The sequence below is a fragment of the Sorex araneus genome, chromosome 10 (assembly GCF_027595985.1).
Source record: "Sorex araneus isolate mSorAra2 chromosome 10, mSorAra2.pri, whole genome shotgun sequence".
NCBI classification, from domain to species: Eukaryota; Metazoa; Chordata; class Mammalia; order Eulipotyphla; family Soricidae; genus Sorex; species Sorex araneus.
The window spans coordinates 38,480,549-38,498,157 of NC_073311.1; the positions used below are offsets into that span (position 1 = coordinate 38,480,549).

The window sequence follows — 17,609 nt, forward strand, 5'->3', positions numbered from 1 at the left end:
ACTGTTTAACCTAAATAATTTTGCTTATTGTATAGTTTGGTCATGCTTTTAGAATTTTAGTGCTCATAATTGAAAATTCAGAGTCCTAAGATCATCTTTAGACATTTTCGAAAAGTTTTCACTTTTGATATTACCTTTCAGTCAAGCCTTTTTTTCTTTTATATGTTGCTAATGTGAAAGGTCAATGTCTTTATTTCTTTTTATTTTATTGTGAAGACTTGTATTGGCAGTCTTATGTCTTGAATAGGCTAAGAATAATGGGAGGTACAAAGGCTTATAGAAACACCAGATGCTTCTCTCTGGTCACTGACTTCATCCCCTTGGTCATCAAACCTTAATATAGCTTAGATGTCAAAAATTTAATAGAACTGCTTCCCAGCTACCTTGCTTTATATGTGGAATGGCAAGAAGTTGATTTTGAAAATAATTTGTACTCTATTAAAGAAGGTCCTTTCAAGAATTGAAGTATTTTTTTCTGTTATCTCTCAGGCTAGACTTAATTTTAGTTAGTGGCCATGCTTTGCTTTCTAAACTTCCTTAAAAAATGAAATGGAGGGCCAGAGAGATATTACAGTGGGGAAGACATGGCCTTGCATGCAGCCAACCTGGGTTTGGTCTCCCGAGCACTTCCTGGAAGGAGTGCAGAGCCAAGAGTAAGCCTGGACACAGAGTCAGGTGTGGCCCAGCCCTACTCTTCCCAAAATAAGTGAAGGGTGGGTGGGGCAGAATGAGCAATACGTTTATGAAGAGTAGGGCACTTGCTTTGCAGGTGACCAAACTTGTGTCATTCCCTAGCACTGCATGTTATCCCTCAAGCACTGCCAGGACTGGATAGTTAGTACAGGGGTTGAGGCTTATGCATCACATAAGCAGACCCCAGTTCAATTACTGGTACCACCTGGTTCTCTGCACATTGTTAGATACAGCCCTGGAGACTCCTGAGCACCACCTGGGTATTCCCCAACTCTGTAGGGTCTAAGTCATGAAACTCTGAATTGAAACTCTGATCTGGTTGGTTGAAAAGCCCTGGGACCACCCCTTGTCTTCTGAGCACCATTTGAATGGTTGAGTAAATTATCTATGAAATTGACAATTCAACTCTCTACATCTTTGTATCTTGAAAGTGATTGATCTATCTGGGGAATCAGTCACAGTCTTTGAAAGAAGAAATAAGAGCAATGGATATCAGTATTCTTGAGCAATACCGTATCTTATTTTTCGTATGGCATTGCAAAATATGCCATTAAAAAGATAATGAATAATAACCATATCCTCAATATATTCAACAGTGAATAAGCATGGGAAAAAAGATTAGATGTCCTAGCAACCGTTATGGTATTGAAACTGAAATAATAGCCTAGATATTTTCTCCTCCAGATTTTACTTTGGGAGATTCTCCACAGTGGGGGAGCATTTATTGAGTCCACTGACTTTTGAAGCATATTTTTCTGTAGGACAGTGTTTTCTGTGACAATCCAGAAACAGTTTTAAGATCTACATCCAAAATACAAGCTGAGACAATTCCCAGAGTTTTCTGTAGAAGCCAACATTGAATGAATATTGAATGAATGTTTTAAATATTGAATGAATTCATTACCAACAGTCACACTGATATTTCTGTTCATTCCCTAGGTAGTTTATGAACCGTTTGTGCCTGCCGTTGATAAAACAGTGATATCAACAGATATGGCAACACAAGCTCTAAACAAAGAACTTTGTTTTCAATGGTACATTCCTCCACTGGAAAAACCCCCAAGGGATACAGAACCTATGGTATGTAATACATAAATATTATGTTTAATAAGCTAAATTTTACAACAAAGTGTAACTAGTGTGCTAACACAAAGAGCAACCTCATAGAATAGAATAAATATCTAGTGACATAGAATCTATCTGACTTCGCAGAATGAATCTGAATAGAACCTTAACGTCCTGGGCAAGTGTGGCTTAAGACAATAATTTTTCTTTTTTCTTTCTTTAAGTAAAAGTTTCAATGTGTCACCATTATACTTACTTTTCAGTTTCCTTTTTTATAGATACTTTTAGTGCATTAAGTTTTCTTTTCTCTACCACTTGACTAAAATACTTTATCATTAATCTTTTTAATCTATAAATCTTTTGGGGTTGGAATCATAGTACAGTGGGTAGGGCACTTGCCTGGTCTGTGGCCAACCTTGGGTCAATCCCCAGCACTGCATATTGTCCCCCAAACACCACCAGGACTGGATAGATAGTACAAGGGTTAAGGCATATGCATTGGATGCAGCAGAACCCAGTTTAAATATTATAGTATAAATAATACTGTAATATTGCTATATTGAATGATAGATAATAATGCTATAGTTAGTTAATACTATAATAATACTTTAGTATTACTACATTATATAATTATAATATATTTTTCTTTACATGCCATCTACCCTAGTTTGATCCCTTGTACCACACATGTTCCCCTGAGTTCTGCCAGGAGTGATCCCTGAGTCCAAAGCGAGGAGGCAGGCAGAACCTCTCCTGCCACAATTAATCTTTTAAGATAGTTTTATGATTTTTCTTTTGTTATATGCTAATTTGCTTTGTCTTTGTTTTGGGGCCACTCCTGGTGGTGGTCACAGATAGGTATCAAACCCAGATCTCTATCATATAAATCATGTGCTCCATTCCCTTGAACTTTTTGGCTTATTAATTGATTTTATATTGTTAAAATCAACTGATGCTTTTACAATAAATTCAAATTGGTCATGATGCATTTAATTTCATCAGTTTCAGTTTTTCACTGTTTTATGTTGGATGCTTGCTACTGTTTTCAAGAGTTGTCTCAAGCTCTACATTTTCTTTTTCATATTATTCTCGTCAGTTTGGAATCAAGGTTTTGCTAGACTAAAAAGATTAATGAATTGATAAAATGCTAATGTTTTCTATTCTCTGGATATTTTATGATAGTTTTATTTTTTCCTTGGCTGTTTGGTAAAAATGCATCAGTAAAGCCATTCAATTCTAGCATTTTCTTTGTGAGAAAATGTGTGATTTGTGATGCAGTTCTCAATTGTGGGAGGCTGTTGGTCTAATGCTATCAGAGTTGGTATCAGTTCTGGATGGGACACTGACTTCTCTAATGGTTAGTGCTTATTTCTAACCACAGTTTACATTATTTTTTGCTGTCAGTCTTTCTAGACAACAGTGAGAGCTTCTATTTGTTTTTGAATCCAATTCTCTTAAGTTGCCTTTTTTAGGATTTCCCATTTTATCTTAAAATTTGTCTCTATCTTGATGTGTTTGTAATGAAGTACATCTTTTATTCTTTATATTTGTTACATGTATATTTTATTCGCCAAAAGTAAGTTTGTATTTTTAAAATTTTGTTCTTATAACCTTGTCCACAATAATTTATTACATTCAATGTTTCAACACCAATTCCACCACCATTACACATTCCTACTACCATTATTTTGAATTTTCCCAACACCACTCAAGCCTAAGGCAGATGCTATATAATTTATTTTGTATTGCTTGTTATGAATATAACAATTATAATCTACTAAAAATGATTGAAAGGTTTCCTTAGATGAAAGTGTGTGAAAATTGTTATTATATCTCACTTTGGAGTCATTAAGTCCCCATATAAGAGATCACTAACATGTTGTTACAGGTTGAGTCTTGTGTGCTAATATACATGTATATACATATATATGTATGTTTATATATACATATATATGTGTAATACGTGTATGTGTAAAAATTAAGTAGAAGATCGGTTGCCTTCTACTTTACATCCCATCAAATGTGGTATGCTACTCGGTATAAAGTATGTGATGTGATTTAGGAATTCTAAAATTTTAAATAAGATGCTAGAGCTGGAGTTAAAATTTTTAACTGGATGGTGATTTTGGGGTCTGGAGGTATCTCTGCAGCATGTTGCTCTCTTTTGAGATTTATTTGTGAATTTCTGAATAATGGCTGTTCATGAACTGATATGGTGCCCAGAGGTGGTTCGTGGGCATGACTGCCAGGCACAGAAACTCCTACAGATGGGTGAAGGGGACCCAGTCCCAATTCTGTGTGAGCCTGGGGGTGTCAGTCAAAAAACCCGCATATTTGGGTTTTTGTGATGAAATCAGCCTGGCACAGGGAGGCATCTCTGCAGCATGCTGCTCTCTTCAGAGATTTATTTGTGAGTATCTGGATCATGGCCATTAATGAGCTGATCAGTTTGTATATATGTATATGTATATATATATAATTTTTTTTATTGATCTATTCCTAGTTTTTTTGAGGGGGGTTGTTCTATTGACTTCTAGAGAGGGACATTTAGCTCGGTATTCAGCTCTTTCTTTACTAATGTCTGTATTTTAAGGCTATGAATTTCTCTCTGAACATTGCTTTAGCTATCTTCTACAAGGTTTTTATTATAGTATTCTCATCATCACCACAACTGAAAATAGATATTTGAGAATAACTCTGTTATGATTTCTTCTTTGACTCATGGGTCATTTCAACATGTCTTTCTTAAATTCTCAACATATGGAGTTTCTCTAGTTACCTTTTGTTATGTATTTCTGGATTATGTGATTTTATGGTAATCAAAACTTTTCTGCATAATTGATATTTGTTCAAAGTTATCCCCTTCCCCCAAGAAAATATTATTGAATAAATATACTTCTGATATTCAAAAGAATATTGAGGATTTGAAAGATGGCTCAATGAGCTGAGCACATGCTTTGCATTTAGGAGGCCTGGGTTCAATACATGTCTCCATATGGTCCCCAGCAAAGCCAGAAGTAACTCACCAGCACAGATCTGTACACAACCTCTGGCACCACTGGGTATGGCCCCCAAGTCAAACCAAATAAACAAGCAAACAAAAGAATCTTGACTTCCTGTTCATATATGTTTTGTAGAACAATTTGGTTGATTTTGTTCAGATCACTTACATTCTTGCTAGTCTTTTTATTTTAGTATTTTAATTATTTTAAAACTATTAAATTAGTATGTGTGGATGTGTAACTTATCTTGCCATTATTAAGTTCTGTTTTCTTTATAGCTGTCAAATTTTACTTTATATAATCTGAGACTGTTCTTAAGTGAAATCAGGTTAATAACTATTATATCTTCCTGATGACTTGAATATTGTGTCATTTACAAGTGACTTATATCCTTTCTATAAAAATGCCCTTTTCCCCATTAAGTCTACCTTTCTTGATATTAGAGAAATGATCTGGTTATTGTTCTCATGGTCTACTTTTTCCAGCCTTTTATTTAAAATTTTTTTTGGACCCAAGTTTTAATTGTAGGTTTTGCAAAAGGCATGAACTTAAATGACTTTAAGTACAATTTATGGTGGTATTATACTTTTACTCAAAATTTTACAATAAATTTATAATTGCATTTTTACCCTATCATATTATCATAACTTAGAGTTTATAATAATATATTTACAGTTACATTTATAATTAAGATAAAGACTAATATGTTTGGTTTAAAACCTACTTGGGTCTTTTTTGTTCTGTTTTTAGTCTTCTCTTCTTTTAGATTGACTCTTTTTTTAAAAATTTTTTATTGAATCACCATGTGAAAAGTTACAAAGCTTTCAAACTTAAGTCTCAGTCATACAATGATCAAACACCCACCCCTTCAATAGTGCACATGTTCCACCACCAAGAACTCCAGTATACCTCCCATCCCACCTGCCCCCCCCCCGCCCGCCTGTGTGGCTGATGATTTTCACTTTACTTTCTCTTTAGTTTGATTACATTCATTATTTCAACAGAAAACTCACTATTATTATTTGGAATTTTCCCCCAGCAATCAGACCTGCCAAAAAGGTATCATTTGCTAATTTGTTTTCCATTGCTGAGAATGAAGAGCATATGAGGTTGTGTGGGCACTGTTGCAGCCATGTGGTTTTGGATTTCTGGTATCTTAGTAATTAAGTCCAGAGAAATTTCTGCTAGAAGTCACATCATTGCAAGCTCGTACCTCTGTTTAGTGGGCCTTATAAGATGGCAGTCGCCACACTGCCAGGGAAAGGAAAGGCCAAGAGAGAAAAACCTTTCCCCTCCTAGAAGGGCATGGGGCTATAGCTTAGTTCACAGTCTAGAGGCATTTCTGCAAGAAGCGACTGAGTGCCAAAAGTAGTTAGTTGGCCTCTGGGATCATGGGCGTTCAGAAAAGGAAGAGCCAGAAGAGCCGTTCGTGTGCGGCCACTCAGGGTCACATCTGGGTGGAGAGTGGCGCCAGTAATGCCCCCCCCCCATCCCGAGTTCTGTCACTGCAAGCTCGTACCTTTCTTTAGTGGGCCTTATAAGATGTCGGTCGCCACACCGCCAGGAAAAGGTAGATTGACACTTTTTGCTTTTTTTTTTTTCTGTGTGTTTTGATATTCCACATTTTTCCTGTGCTTTTCATGATTTTATTTTTAGGAAAGCATTGAATTTATCAAAATCTCATGAAGTTAATGAGTATCTTTACTCTTATGACTTTTATATTATTATATAATTTATGTCTTACCTCAAATATTATTTTAATTGCTTTTTAAAGGTTATGTTACTTTACAACTTATTGTTCTACTTATTCACCTATTGCTCTGCTGGATATTCCCTCTTGCAGTTTAGATCCCCTATCTAGATCTAGAATTGCTTCTTTCTGTTGAAATTTATATTCTGGAATTTCTTTTTTTGTTGTTGTTTGTTTGCTTTTTGGGTCATCCCCAGCTATCTATGCTCAGGGGTTACTCCTGGCTCTGCACTCAGGAATCACTCCTGGCAGTGCTCAGGGGACCATATGGGATGTTGGGAATTGAACCTGGGTCGGTTGCGTGCAAGGCAAACACTCTACCCACTATGCTATCACTCCGGCCCCCTATTCTGGAATTTCTTTTGATGAAAATCTTCTCCCAGTTTCTGTTTGCCTGATACATGCCATATTTTTATATTTATTTATTAAATAAATTTTATGAACTGGAAAATTATGATTAGAAATTAATTTATTTCAGTACACTAAAAATGTCTGTCATTTCTATTGTTGCTGTTAAGAGTCAAATTTTCACTTCTCTGAAAGTATTGACTTTTTTTGTTAGCTGATTTTAATTTTATATTATTCTTTGTGTAGTTTTTATTGGGCTTAAATAGATGGCACAGCAGGTAGGGCATTTGCCTTGCATGCAGCCCTCTCTGAGAGCCTGGCAAGCTACCGAGAGTGAGAATATCTCACCTGCACGGCAGAGGCTGGCAAGCTACCTGTGGCATATTCGATATGCCAAAAACAGTAACAGCAAGTCTCACAATGGAGACGTTACTGGTGCCCGCTCGAGCAAATCAATGAACAACGGGATGACAGTGACAGTAGTTTTTATTTTATTTTATTTTTTTCTGTACAGAAGTGTGAGTGAAAATCCAGAATCTGGAGTTAAACTGCCTGGGACTGAGTCTTAGTTCTGTCACTTCATAATTTTGTGCTGTTTGGTGGATTAGTAAACTTTTCTATAACGTGGTTATCCTTCTCACATCAGTTAATTTTGCAAATGCCTAATCTAAAAAAGAATGGTTGTCATTAATTTTTATATAAAATTAATTTTAAATGGCTGCATTTTAAAAAGGCACCTAGCCAGTAAAATGAAAGTGCACAGCAAATAGGTGCACCAAGTTAGCTTGCCTTTAATGCTGCTTACAAATTTTTACTGGACATATAGCTCCTTATATGATTGCTCATTGCCTTCACCTTTACCTGTCTATATGTGTTTATTCATACCAATATTCATTTGCATGGACAGACTTTATAATAGATCTTATAGGTTAGAGCAGGGTGAGTGTAGGAGGGGAGGGAGATGTATATTTGGGGGTAGTTAACTCTGAACCTTGAAACTCTTGGAGATAGAATAGTAATTCAGATTCTAGAAGTGACTAAAGAGGTGTCTAGTTTTCAGAAACGGAGCAGTTGGCCACTGCAGCCTTTTGCAGAGGAACTTTCCACTATAATCATTTGTTGCTGGAGGAGCCTCGGGCTCTTCTCCATTAAATGCTTGTCAGATAGTTTTGCCCCATTCAGCATTTTTATTTGCTTTGTGTCTCCCTCCCTCAACTCAGGAGCTGGGAATGCTGGTCTACTCCAGCTCTTGAGTGCTGTCCCCCCTGGCTGTGCCTCTGGTAGCTGCTCCATCTCCTTGACTCTCATGACCTTCCTCAGATACTGGGGACCTCCTGGGTCTGCTTTTCTTTGTTGTGGAACTTACCTCTCCCTTTGACCCCTTCACTGTGGTCCTGTGGCTGGCAACCCGCTGCTAACCCTTGGTCCATTATCTGTCTCTTCCAACTCACATGAAAAGAGAAATTGGAGCATATCATTCCCCAGACACACTCACGTTTCAAAGTACTCTCCTCCCCATCCTATCCCAGCCGAATCTTTGCCAGATACTCCATATGCATTTCAAAATAACAAATCTGTGTGTCTTTGGGGGAATTTGGTGCAGTAGTTTTCAAATTGTGGTTCTAGGAATACAAATGGGTCATGGGGGCTACTATCTAAGTCATGAGTAGTAATTTTCAAAAGAAATTAAATACAAGAAAAAGTATCAGAATCTATCACATACAGGAAGTGAAAAATTCCATTTTCCAACACTTTTGGTTTGTTGCATATGCTATAAAAAAAGCAACTTTTAGATTTGTCTTTTCAGCATTTCGAAGTTTATTTGCTTGCAGGCAAGAGACCCATTCCATTGATAAAAGAGAATCTTCATGAAAAGAGGGCATGGAAACAGAAGGCTTGTTTACTTGGGAAATAAAATGTTTACCTTTGCAGCTAGGTTTTTTGGTTTGTTTATTTGTTTTTAATAGAAAGTATAAAGTTTATTTCACAAAATCATAGAAATAGTACATTCACATGAGTCTGGGTCAGAAAGATCTGAGTAGATATGCTCATGCTAAGATGACATCTGTGTCTGATAATTAGAATAGCAATATTTTTACCCATCAACAATCTGACAATTAACATGGAAACATAAACTGGTATTAGACAGATTAAAGGCAGAATACCGTATGACACATTCTGATTGAAATACATTGCTTGAGTGATTTTCTTACGCCATGAGCAAAGATATAGAGCTGTTATTTTCCCATTTTTTAGTTCAGGGACATTTTTTCCCCTTTGACAATAAGTATGCATGCATGTATGTACTGCATAATGATAAACGGTCTCAGCTGCTGTCATAAATCTCAGTAAAAATAAAATCAGGAAACAGATTTGGATGGACTAATCTCTCAGACATAAATTTCTATCTTTACAGAAGATAACATAGAGATGCTTGATAATTTTATAAATGTTGGGAGCTGGGGGTGTAGGTTAAGTGGTGGGGCACATGGCTTGCATGGGGAAACTGTTTAACCATCAGCCCCTATGTCACTGTGTACCTAGTAGACAACCAGTACTGCCACATGTGGCCCTTACAACAGTAGTGTCAAAATTAAGAAATTAATTAAATAAATTCTGGTGTATTGGAGTTTACTGATTATCAAATGCATTTATTGTAGAGCTTAGTGCTGAATCAGTGATTGAATCTCAGGAAACCCACATATTAAACAGCACTTGCTTAAGTGGTGATGGCCACTTCAATGGAGCTCACTCTATTCTAGGATCTTATTTTAACTTTACAACAGCTCTAAGAGGAAGGTGTTATCATTAGCTCCATTTTTCAGAATAGGAAACTAAGACACAGGATGAAGAAATACTAGATGACAAAGAGGATTGAAACAATCTGACCCCAAATTTGCACTCTTCAATTGAATCCTCTCAGATGAAGGTCCTGGCTACAGGCACTTCTCAACTTCTTCTGAGCAAGATGGTAATGGAAATAGAAATTAAATCTGATTTCGGGCTTTGAAGTATACACCGACTTAGAGGGTCATTGAATAACAATGAAAGTTTATATCATTTGATTCTTCTACTCAATCCCCCTCAATATTTCCACTACATGCGAGTAGAAATGCCTCTCTGGGAATTAAGAATGCTGGAAGCAACAAAACCCAAATCCTAGGGTTGGGATTTGGTTATAAAATTTGTAGGCAGTTAAAGGGCTAAATAATCTTAGCCCTTCACTCTAAGGACTTAGTGTTAAGTTTATAACTTGAAGTTAAGTTTATAACTTGGAGAAGTTTAACTCCTTAAGTATAGTGAGGAGAAATTATATGATCCTATTTGACAAAGTTATCCTTACCAGAATATAATAGAAAAATATTATTAACTCTATTGGAACTCTGTTACAAGCTAAGCATGTTTTAAGCAATTCCACTATCATCTAAGGGCAGACACTAAAGGAGCTGCTGGGGAATATCATTTTAATGAACCTCAAGACAGTGGTTATAACTGTAGTTGTGCAGACTAAGTCGGAATGAAATACTTCTACAGTGCAACCTCAAAGATGTAGATATAACCCTTGCCAAAGACTTGAGGGCCCAGATTTGACTAAAAATAACAGGATAGGAACTTTTATTATGTTTCTCTTTTATTCTGCTATTTTAAGCATCTAGTGGTCCTAGAGATTATTCTGAATAATAATTCAACTCATTTAATTTCATAATGAGACTTGAGTTATATTTGTAATTTGATCAGGCTCTAGGAATGCTACTCAGAGCTAGCAGAGGTGCAATAAACCATCCGGCATTGGCCCTTTCTGCCAGCATGTGAGGCCTTGTTTGAAAGGGAGTCAACTCTGCTACAGAGGCTGTTGTGTTGAGTCCTGCTGGACAGTCCAAGTCAGGCATAATTAACTGTAAATGTCTAATCAAAAACACACGGAAATCCAAGGCTCCATCTGACAAATGAAAAACATCAAGTTGGATAGAATTGAAATAATCCTTGGAGATAACATATTCAGTACAAAAACCCAGCGAGTCTTAGAACCAAAGTAGAGTCAGTGCTCTTCTTTTGAGGCTTATGACTCCTAATAAAAGCAGCTGTGAATTCAAGACAAGTTCACTTCTAGCAGAATACTTAAGGCAGCTAGGGATCTTGCAAAAATGATGATGTCATAATAATAACAGAAGCTCAGAGTTATCAGCTTGTATATTCAGAAAGCTGTAACCCTAAGGTCAGGTCTTCCTTCTGAGGTGCTCTGGACTCTACATCTTGTATCCAACTGCATCCCACTGCAGAGAGATAGGGAAGCTAAGGCTGCCTGTGAATCAGAGACCAGCATCTGATAACCATTGGCCCTTGTGACTGAGAGTGTGAATCAAGCATCACCAGTACCATGTCTTGGAGAAGATCATTAGAAACAAAAAAATTCAGTTCTTACTCTGCACCCACTGAATTGAGATATATATTTTTTAGTAATATCTCTAGGTACTTTATGCATTCAATTTGAGAACACTGGTCTAGGTGCTGCCAAGAAACCTTATAGCAATGATTTCTCAAGAGCCCCTTCTTTGGCAGCACATATGATAGTCCCCCAAGGAAACCTCTTTGCCTTCTCTTAGTACCACCCACTTCCAATGTAAACACTGAGAAGAAACATCTTTTCAATGTTCTCATTTTGTCAATGAGGAAGCAAAGGTCCCACCTGGATGAAATGATGGATTCCACACTCACAAGTGACAAGTATAGGAATAGAAACCGAAGTCTTCCAACTCTTAATGTTTATTTTCTTATAACAGTGTAGAACACAGCTGCCAATTAATAAAGCATTTATTGGGTTATTCAGATATAGATATATGCCTAATGCTTGTTAGGTGCTAAAATATCAAGATTAGGAAGCCTCTAATACTTTCCATCTATTGGAAGAGGGTTTTCATCCTCCCATTCATAGAATGGTTTGTTCATACAAGACAATCTCATTTTACTTTAACTTTATTTACAAATAAGTAACTTTCATTCTCTTGTAGAACACCTAGAAAAAATTCAAAGACAGTATCCTAGGTGTCTGCTGAATACATATAAGAAGGGGTGAATTTAAAATGCCCTCATGAGTGCCAGATATTGCAGTGAATAGCTCACTTGTCTCACCTGTTGCCAACCCAGATTTTATCCTCGGCACCCCATATGGTCCCCTGAGCCCACCAGGAGTGATCCCTGAGTGCAGCGCCATGACTAAGCCCTGAGTACTGCAAGGTGTGGACACAAAACATATCTACAGAGAGAAGGAGAGGAGATAGATAGGTAGATAGATAGATAGATAGAGAGAGAGAGAGAGAGAGAGAGAGAGAGAGAGAGAGAATGCTTTTCTCATGGTGTATTACTGTCTTTACAAAAATCCAGTCCTGGATGAGAAAATGTTCAACATCACTAATTATCAGGGAGATGCAGATCAAAACAACAATGAGATATCATCTCACACCACAAAGACTGGCCCACACCCCAAAAAACAAAAGCAACCGGTGTTGGCGTGGATGTGGGGAGAAAGGGACTCTCCTTCACTGCTGGTGGGAATGCCGACTGGTTCAGCCCTTTTGGAAAACAATATGGACGATTCTCGAAAAGTTAGAAATTGAGCTCCCATTTGACCCAGCAATACCACTCCTGGGAATATATCCCAGAGAGGCAAAAAGGTATAGTAGAGATGACATCTGCATTTCCATGTTCATTGCCGCTCTGTTTACAATAGCCACAATATGGAAAAAACCAAAGTGTCCGAAAACAGATGATTGGCTAAAGAAACTCTGGTATATTTACACAATGGAATACTACGTAGCTGTCAGAAAATATGAAGTCATGAAATTTGCATATAAGTGGATCAACATGGAAATGAGTGAAATGAGTCAGAAAGAAAGAGACAGACATAGAAAGATCGCACTCATATGTGGAATATAAAGTAGCTGAGAGGTACAAGCTTACAATGTTGCGATTCCTGGCAGACATTTCTCTGGACTTAGTTACTAAAATACTAAAATACAGAAATCCAAAACTATGCTGCTGCTAGTGTGGCCTCCTGACCTCATATCTCTTCATTCTCAGCAATGGAAAACAAATTACCAAATGCTTTCTTTTCAGCAGATCGACATTAGGGGGGAGAAACTCCAAATCAATAATAGTGAATTTTTTTGTTTAAATATTGAATGTAATCAAAGTAAAGTGAAAGTAAAGTGAAATTTACCAGTTACACATGTGGGGTGGGGGGCTGGGGAGGTGGGGGGAAGAGGGGAGGTATATCATGATTCTTGGTGGTGGAATATGTGCACTGGTGAAGGGATGGGTGTTTGAGCATTGTATAACTGAGACTTTAACCTGAAAGCTTTGTAACTTTCAACATGGTGAATTAATAAAAGAATTAAAAAAAAAATCCAGTCCTGGGTATTCAAGATGATAGAAGGCAAAACAACCTTGAGAAACAAGAACAAGTTGGGAATAGAACTAAGCACTAGTGAATTGGATTATTTTCCTTCTGTGCTCCAAACTGGACTCAATTTTTCAGTGGTTGAGTTATCATCTTGCAGAGCTCATTTATCCTCTACTATCACTGCTAAACTTGGTTCCCTGAGTCCCAGGTTTCTCACTGCCTAGATCCACAAACTTTTTTATCTTTCATCTTCCAGAGTAAAAGCATTTTGGAAGGTCTGATTACTCTTCAGACACCGGAACGTATATTACTCATCAGACACCATAATGTGTATCCATGAAAGACTGACTAAAGCAAGGCAGGATAAAAAAGCACAGATAAGATGAAAAGAGGCACACTGTTAAGGAACAGTTTCCAGGGTTTCTATCATGGAGGACTTACTTCATCTGTAGATCAAGAAATGTCAAAACAACTTGATCTCACAAAAGCTGTTGTCTTATGTGGAGTATTTGATATCAATCTGTTCATGTAGTCAATAAAATGCTTGGGATGAGATTTAATAACAAATAAAAATAACAAAAATTCCAAATGAAAATCATTAACATGCACAGTTTCTCAAAAAAGCACTGATTCAATGGCAAGACTCTGAAGGTCTTGGTGCTTTTCAGTTCCAAGAATAGGCCTACACAATATCTGAGAGGATAATCTTCAGTTCATGCAGAATTTTTTCTTAGAGATTTATTGCCTCTTGGAGTGTTCTTTATTTATATTTTAAAACCACTGGAATTTTTGTTTTCTTTTATCTATTATTATTTATTGTTTCATTTAAAAATTTTATTTAAAATTATTTTATTTAATCACAGTGATAAACATATTTACAAAGTTTTTAATGATTGGATTTTGGTCATATAATGTTACAACACCGGTCCCTTCACCAGTTTACTTTTCCCACTACAATGTGGTCCCTATTTCCCTCCCACCTTCCAGCCCCCCCCCCAACTGCTACGGCAGGCACTTTCCTTCTCTCTTTCTCTCTCTCTCTCTCTGTCTCTCTCTCTCTCTCTCTCTCCTGTTCTCTCTCTCTTTCTCTCTGAGTCTTTCATTTTAGGCTTTATGGTTTGCAATATAGATAATGAAAGGTATCAGGTATATCCCTCTACCTTAGTTCAAAATGATTATTTCCAACTATTATTGTCATATTGATTCCTTCTCTATATAATTGTCTTTTGCCCACCCCCCCACACTCTTGTGGCAAGCTTTCAACCATCAACCAGTTCTTCTGTTTACCCTTGCCTTGGATATTAGTTTCATATAATATACATATATTTATTTATTTATGTCCCATAAAAGAATGTGGTATTCTATACCTGTTCCTTTCCTTCGGACTCATTTCACTCAGCATAATACTCTCCATGCCCATTGGTTTATAAGCAAATTTCATGACTTCATTCTTCCTAACTGCTGTGTAATATTCTATTGTATATATGCACCCTAGTTTAACCAGTCATCTGTTCTTGGGCACTCAGGTTATTTCCATATTCTGGCTATTGTGAATAGTGCTGCAGTGAACATAGAAATGCAGATGGTGTTTCTGTTGTGTGTTTTTGGGCACCCAGGGTATATTCCCAGAAGTGGTATCACAGGGTCATATGGAAACAATTTCTAGTTTTTGAGGAATGTTCATATTGTTTCCCAAAAAAGACTGGACCAGTTGGTATTCCCAAACAATGAAGGAGGGTGTCTTATCCCCTCATCTGGGTCATCACTGGTTGCTCTTGTCCTTTTGGATGTGTGCCAGTCTCTAGGGTGTAAGATGATGTCATTGCTGTTATGATTTGCATCTCCTTGATGATTAGTGATGTGCAGCATTTTTTTTCTATGCCTTTTGGACATTTTAATTTCTTCTTTGAGGAAGTTTCTGCTCATTTCATCTCCCTATTTTTTTGATGGGATAGGATTCTTTTTTCCTGAAAAGTTCTAACAGTGTCCTATATAACTTTGATATTAACTCCTTATCATACTTATTGTTTCTTTTTAGGTTGACTTTAGGGAAGGATGTATTCAATTTATCTCTCAAACTTTTGCTGTTGGTTGTGAACATAGTTAAACATATTAACTAATTCTTTCTTGTTCTTTGTTACATTTTATATATAGTGCTGTATTCTTATTTCACAGATAAAAGATTGTCTTTCTTCTCTCTAAGGATATCATAGTATTTTTAAGAATTATTTTTTTCTGTTTTTTGACTTATATTTGATTCTCCAAGTTTACGTTTTACATTTGTTTTTGTCTCTGCTTTTACTTTATGGTTTTTAGTCTGATTGTCCATCATGTTTGGAGTCACTAAGAAATGTATTAGATAAGATTTATTGGTAAATATATTTAATTGTAGATAATTGTAAGAGCCAAAGCGTCATTGGAGGATGTTGAAATGTCACTATCTATAGGTCTTTTCTTCTCATCTTGTCAGTCTCTCCTAAGAGAACCCTTTAGGCTTGGGCCTGGTTTACAACATTCTGGAGAAGAGACATTTGGATATGGAATTGACTCATTCATAATTCAGAGTTTTGCTTAATCCCTTGGTTTTCTGTTCAGAATCTTGATCCTGTATCTAATTTCTCTAACACATAGATCTTTTCTGATATAACCTTAGCAAGGATAAAAATAATAGAAGTTTGGCCAGCAGAGAAGGGCAAAAGGGAAAGGGGGAATGTTCTGATTGCCCTCTGAGAAGGAGGAAGATTTTTCTTGAAACCAGCTTTAGGGTTCTTGATCATGGTTATTGAAAGCTTTTTTGGGGGGGGGGTCACACCCGGCGATGCACAGGGGTTACTCTTGGCTCATGCACTCAGGACTTACTCCTGGTGGTACTCGGGGGACAATAAGGGATGCTGGGATTGAACCTGGGTCAGCCACGTACAAGGCAAATGCCCTACCTACTGTGCTCTTGCTCCAGCCCTGAAAACTTTTATGAACTTTTCTCTGCTCATTTCCTACATTTTTCCAAATGTTTTCCATTCTTTAGAGTGTTGCTTACATCTGTTCACCTCATCTCTTGCTCTTTCTGACTTTGTGGATTTATAATTTTTAAAATATACCTTTCTTCCCACTTTAATTGTATTTTTGAAGAAACAGAAATAAATACATTCCTTTAGTCCATTTTCACAGATAGCTCTAGACCTCAGTTATCATCTATCTAGAATAAGATGTTAATACCAGAACATCTTTAAGCTTCTGTGAATCCTAAATTCTTCGAATATATGACTATGAGGCTGATTCCAAGAACTGTGAGAATGTAGACAAACTATTGTTAGAGTGTGAGTCATTGAAAATTTTATCTTTATAAGTAAAGGTTTGAAAGTTATGTATGGATTTAATAAATGGAGAGAAGAGACAGTAGAAGAAGACACATGGAAATGGCTAGGACTCCTGTAGGGAAAGGTGCATATTGAAGAATAACAAGAAACAAAGTTGGTTGATCATAGGTATATATGTAGTACTTGTAGGAGGCTTTCCAAGGCTGAAATTTAGCCTTCACTGCAATAAGAAACTCCTGAAGCAATAGCACAGTGGGTAGGGCATCTGCCTTGCACTAAGCCTTCTTGGAGAGCCCAGCAAGCTACCAAGAGTATCCCATCTGCACAGCAGAGTCTGGCAAGCTATCCGTGGCAGTAACAACAAGTCTCACAATGGAGACATTACTGGTGCCGCTCGAGCAAATCGATGAACAACAGGACTACAGTGCTACAGTGCTACAATGCAATAAGAAATGTTACTCTCCCAAAGGTCAGACAACATTGGTACCAATTAACATTTCTTTTTCCTATCATGACTTCTGTACAACACTTATTCATATAATTTCTCTTTAAAGTGAATTGAAAAAAATTCAATTTTTTCTCTCAAAAACGTTTTGAAATTTAACATTATTTAAAACGTTAACATTGTTCTGTATCTGTTGAAACAAGTCAAATTTTGATGTCACATTTCATATGCTTTTTAATTTTCTTGTAGGTTTTATTGTTGTATGCATATAATTTAAAGCCCATGAAGATTTCAGATGTGAAATGTTCCACTTACAACAATGCATCTGTTGGCTCTCTCTGGGTTCCACTGAACAGGCAAGTATAAAGGGGTTATCTGCAATTCCAGCTCTCTTTGCTAAATATTTTTTAAAAGAAAAAGTCTGCTTCAGAAATAAACAATATAAATCACAGCTGAACTTGGAGAAGATATTTTTTGGAAAACTCTTCCATTTACTTAGATGAGTATGATACTGCAATATTTAAAAGCATAGACTCTGTACCCAACCTGCTTTAACTGAAATGCCAACTTTGCCCTTACTACCATTGCA

At 36.7% G+C, this 17,609-nt stretch overlaps 1 protein-coding gene across 1 annotated transcript in view; it reads left to right on the plus strand.

Annotated features, from left to right (window-relative positions):
• The window catches only part of CFAP54 (cilia and flagella associated protein 54), a 330,907-nt gene that overhangs the window by 268,600 nt on the left and 44,698 nt on the right, over positions 1–17,609 (plus strand). The window contains exons 64-66 of the mRNA XM_055118311.1: positions 273–302; positions 1,633–1,773; positions 17,270–17,376. Of these exons, the coding sequence (XP_054974286.1) occupies positions 273–302; positions 1,633–1,773; positions 17,270–17,376 (278 nt within the window). The remainder of the gene's footprint in view (positions 1–272; positions 303–1,632; positions 1,774–17,269; positions 17,377–17,609) is intronic.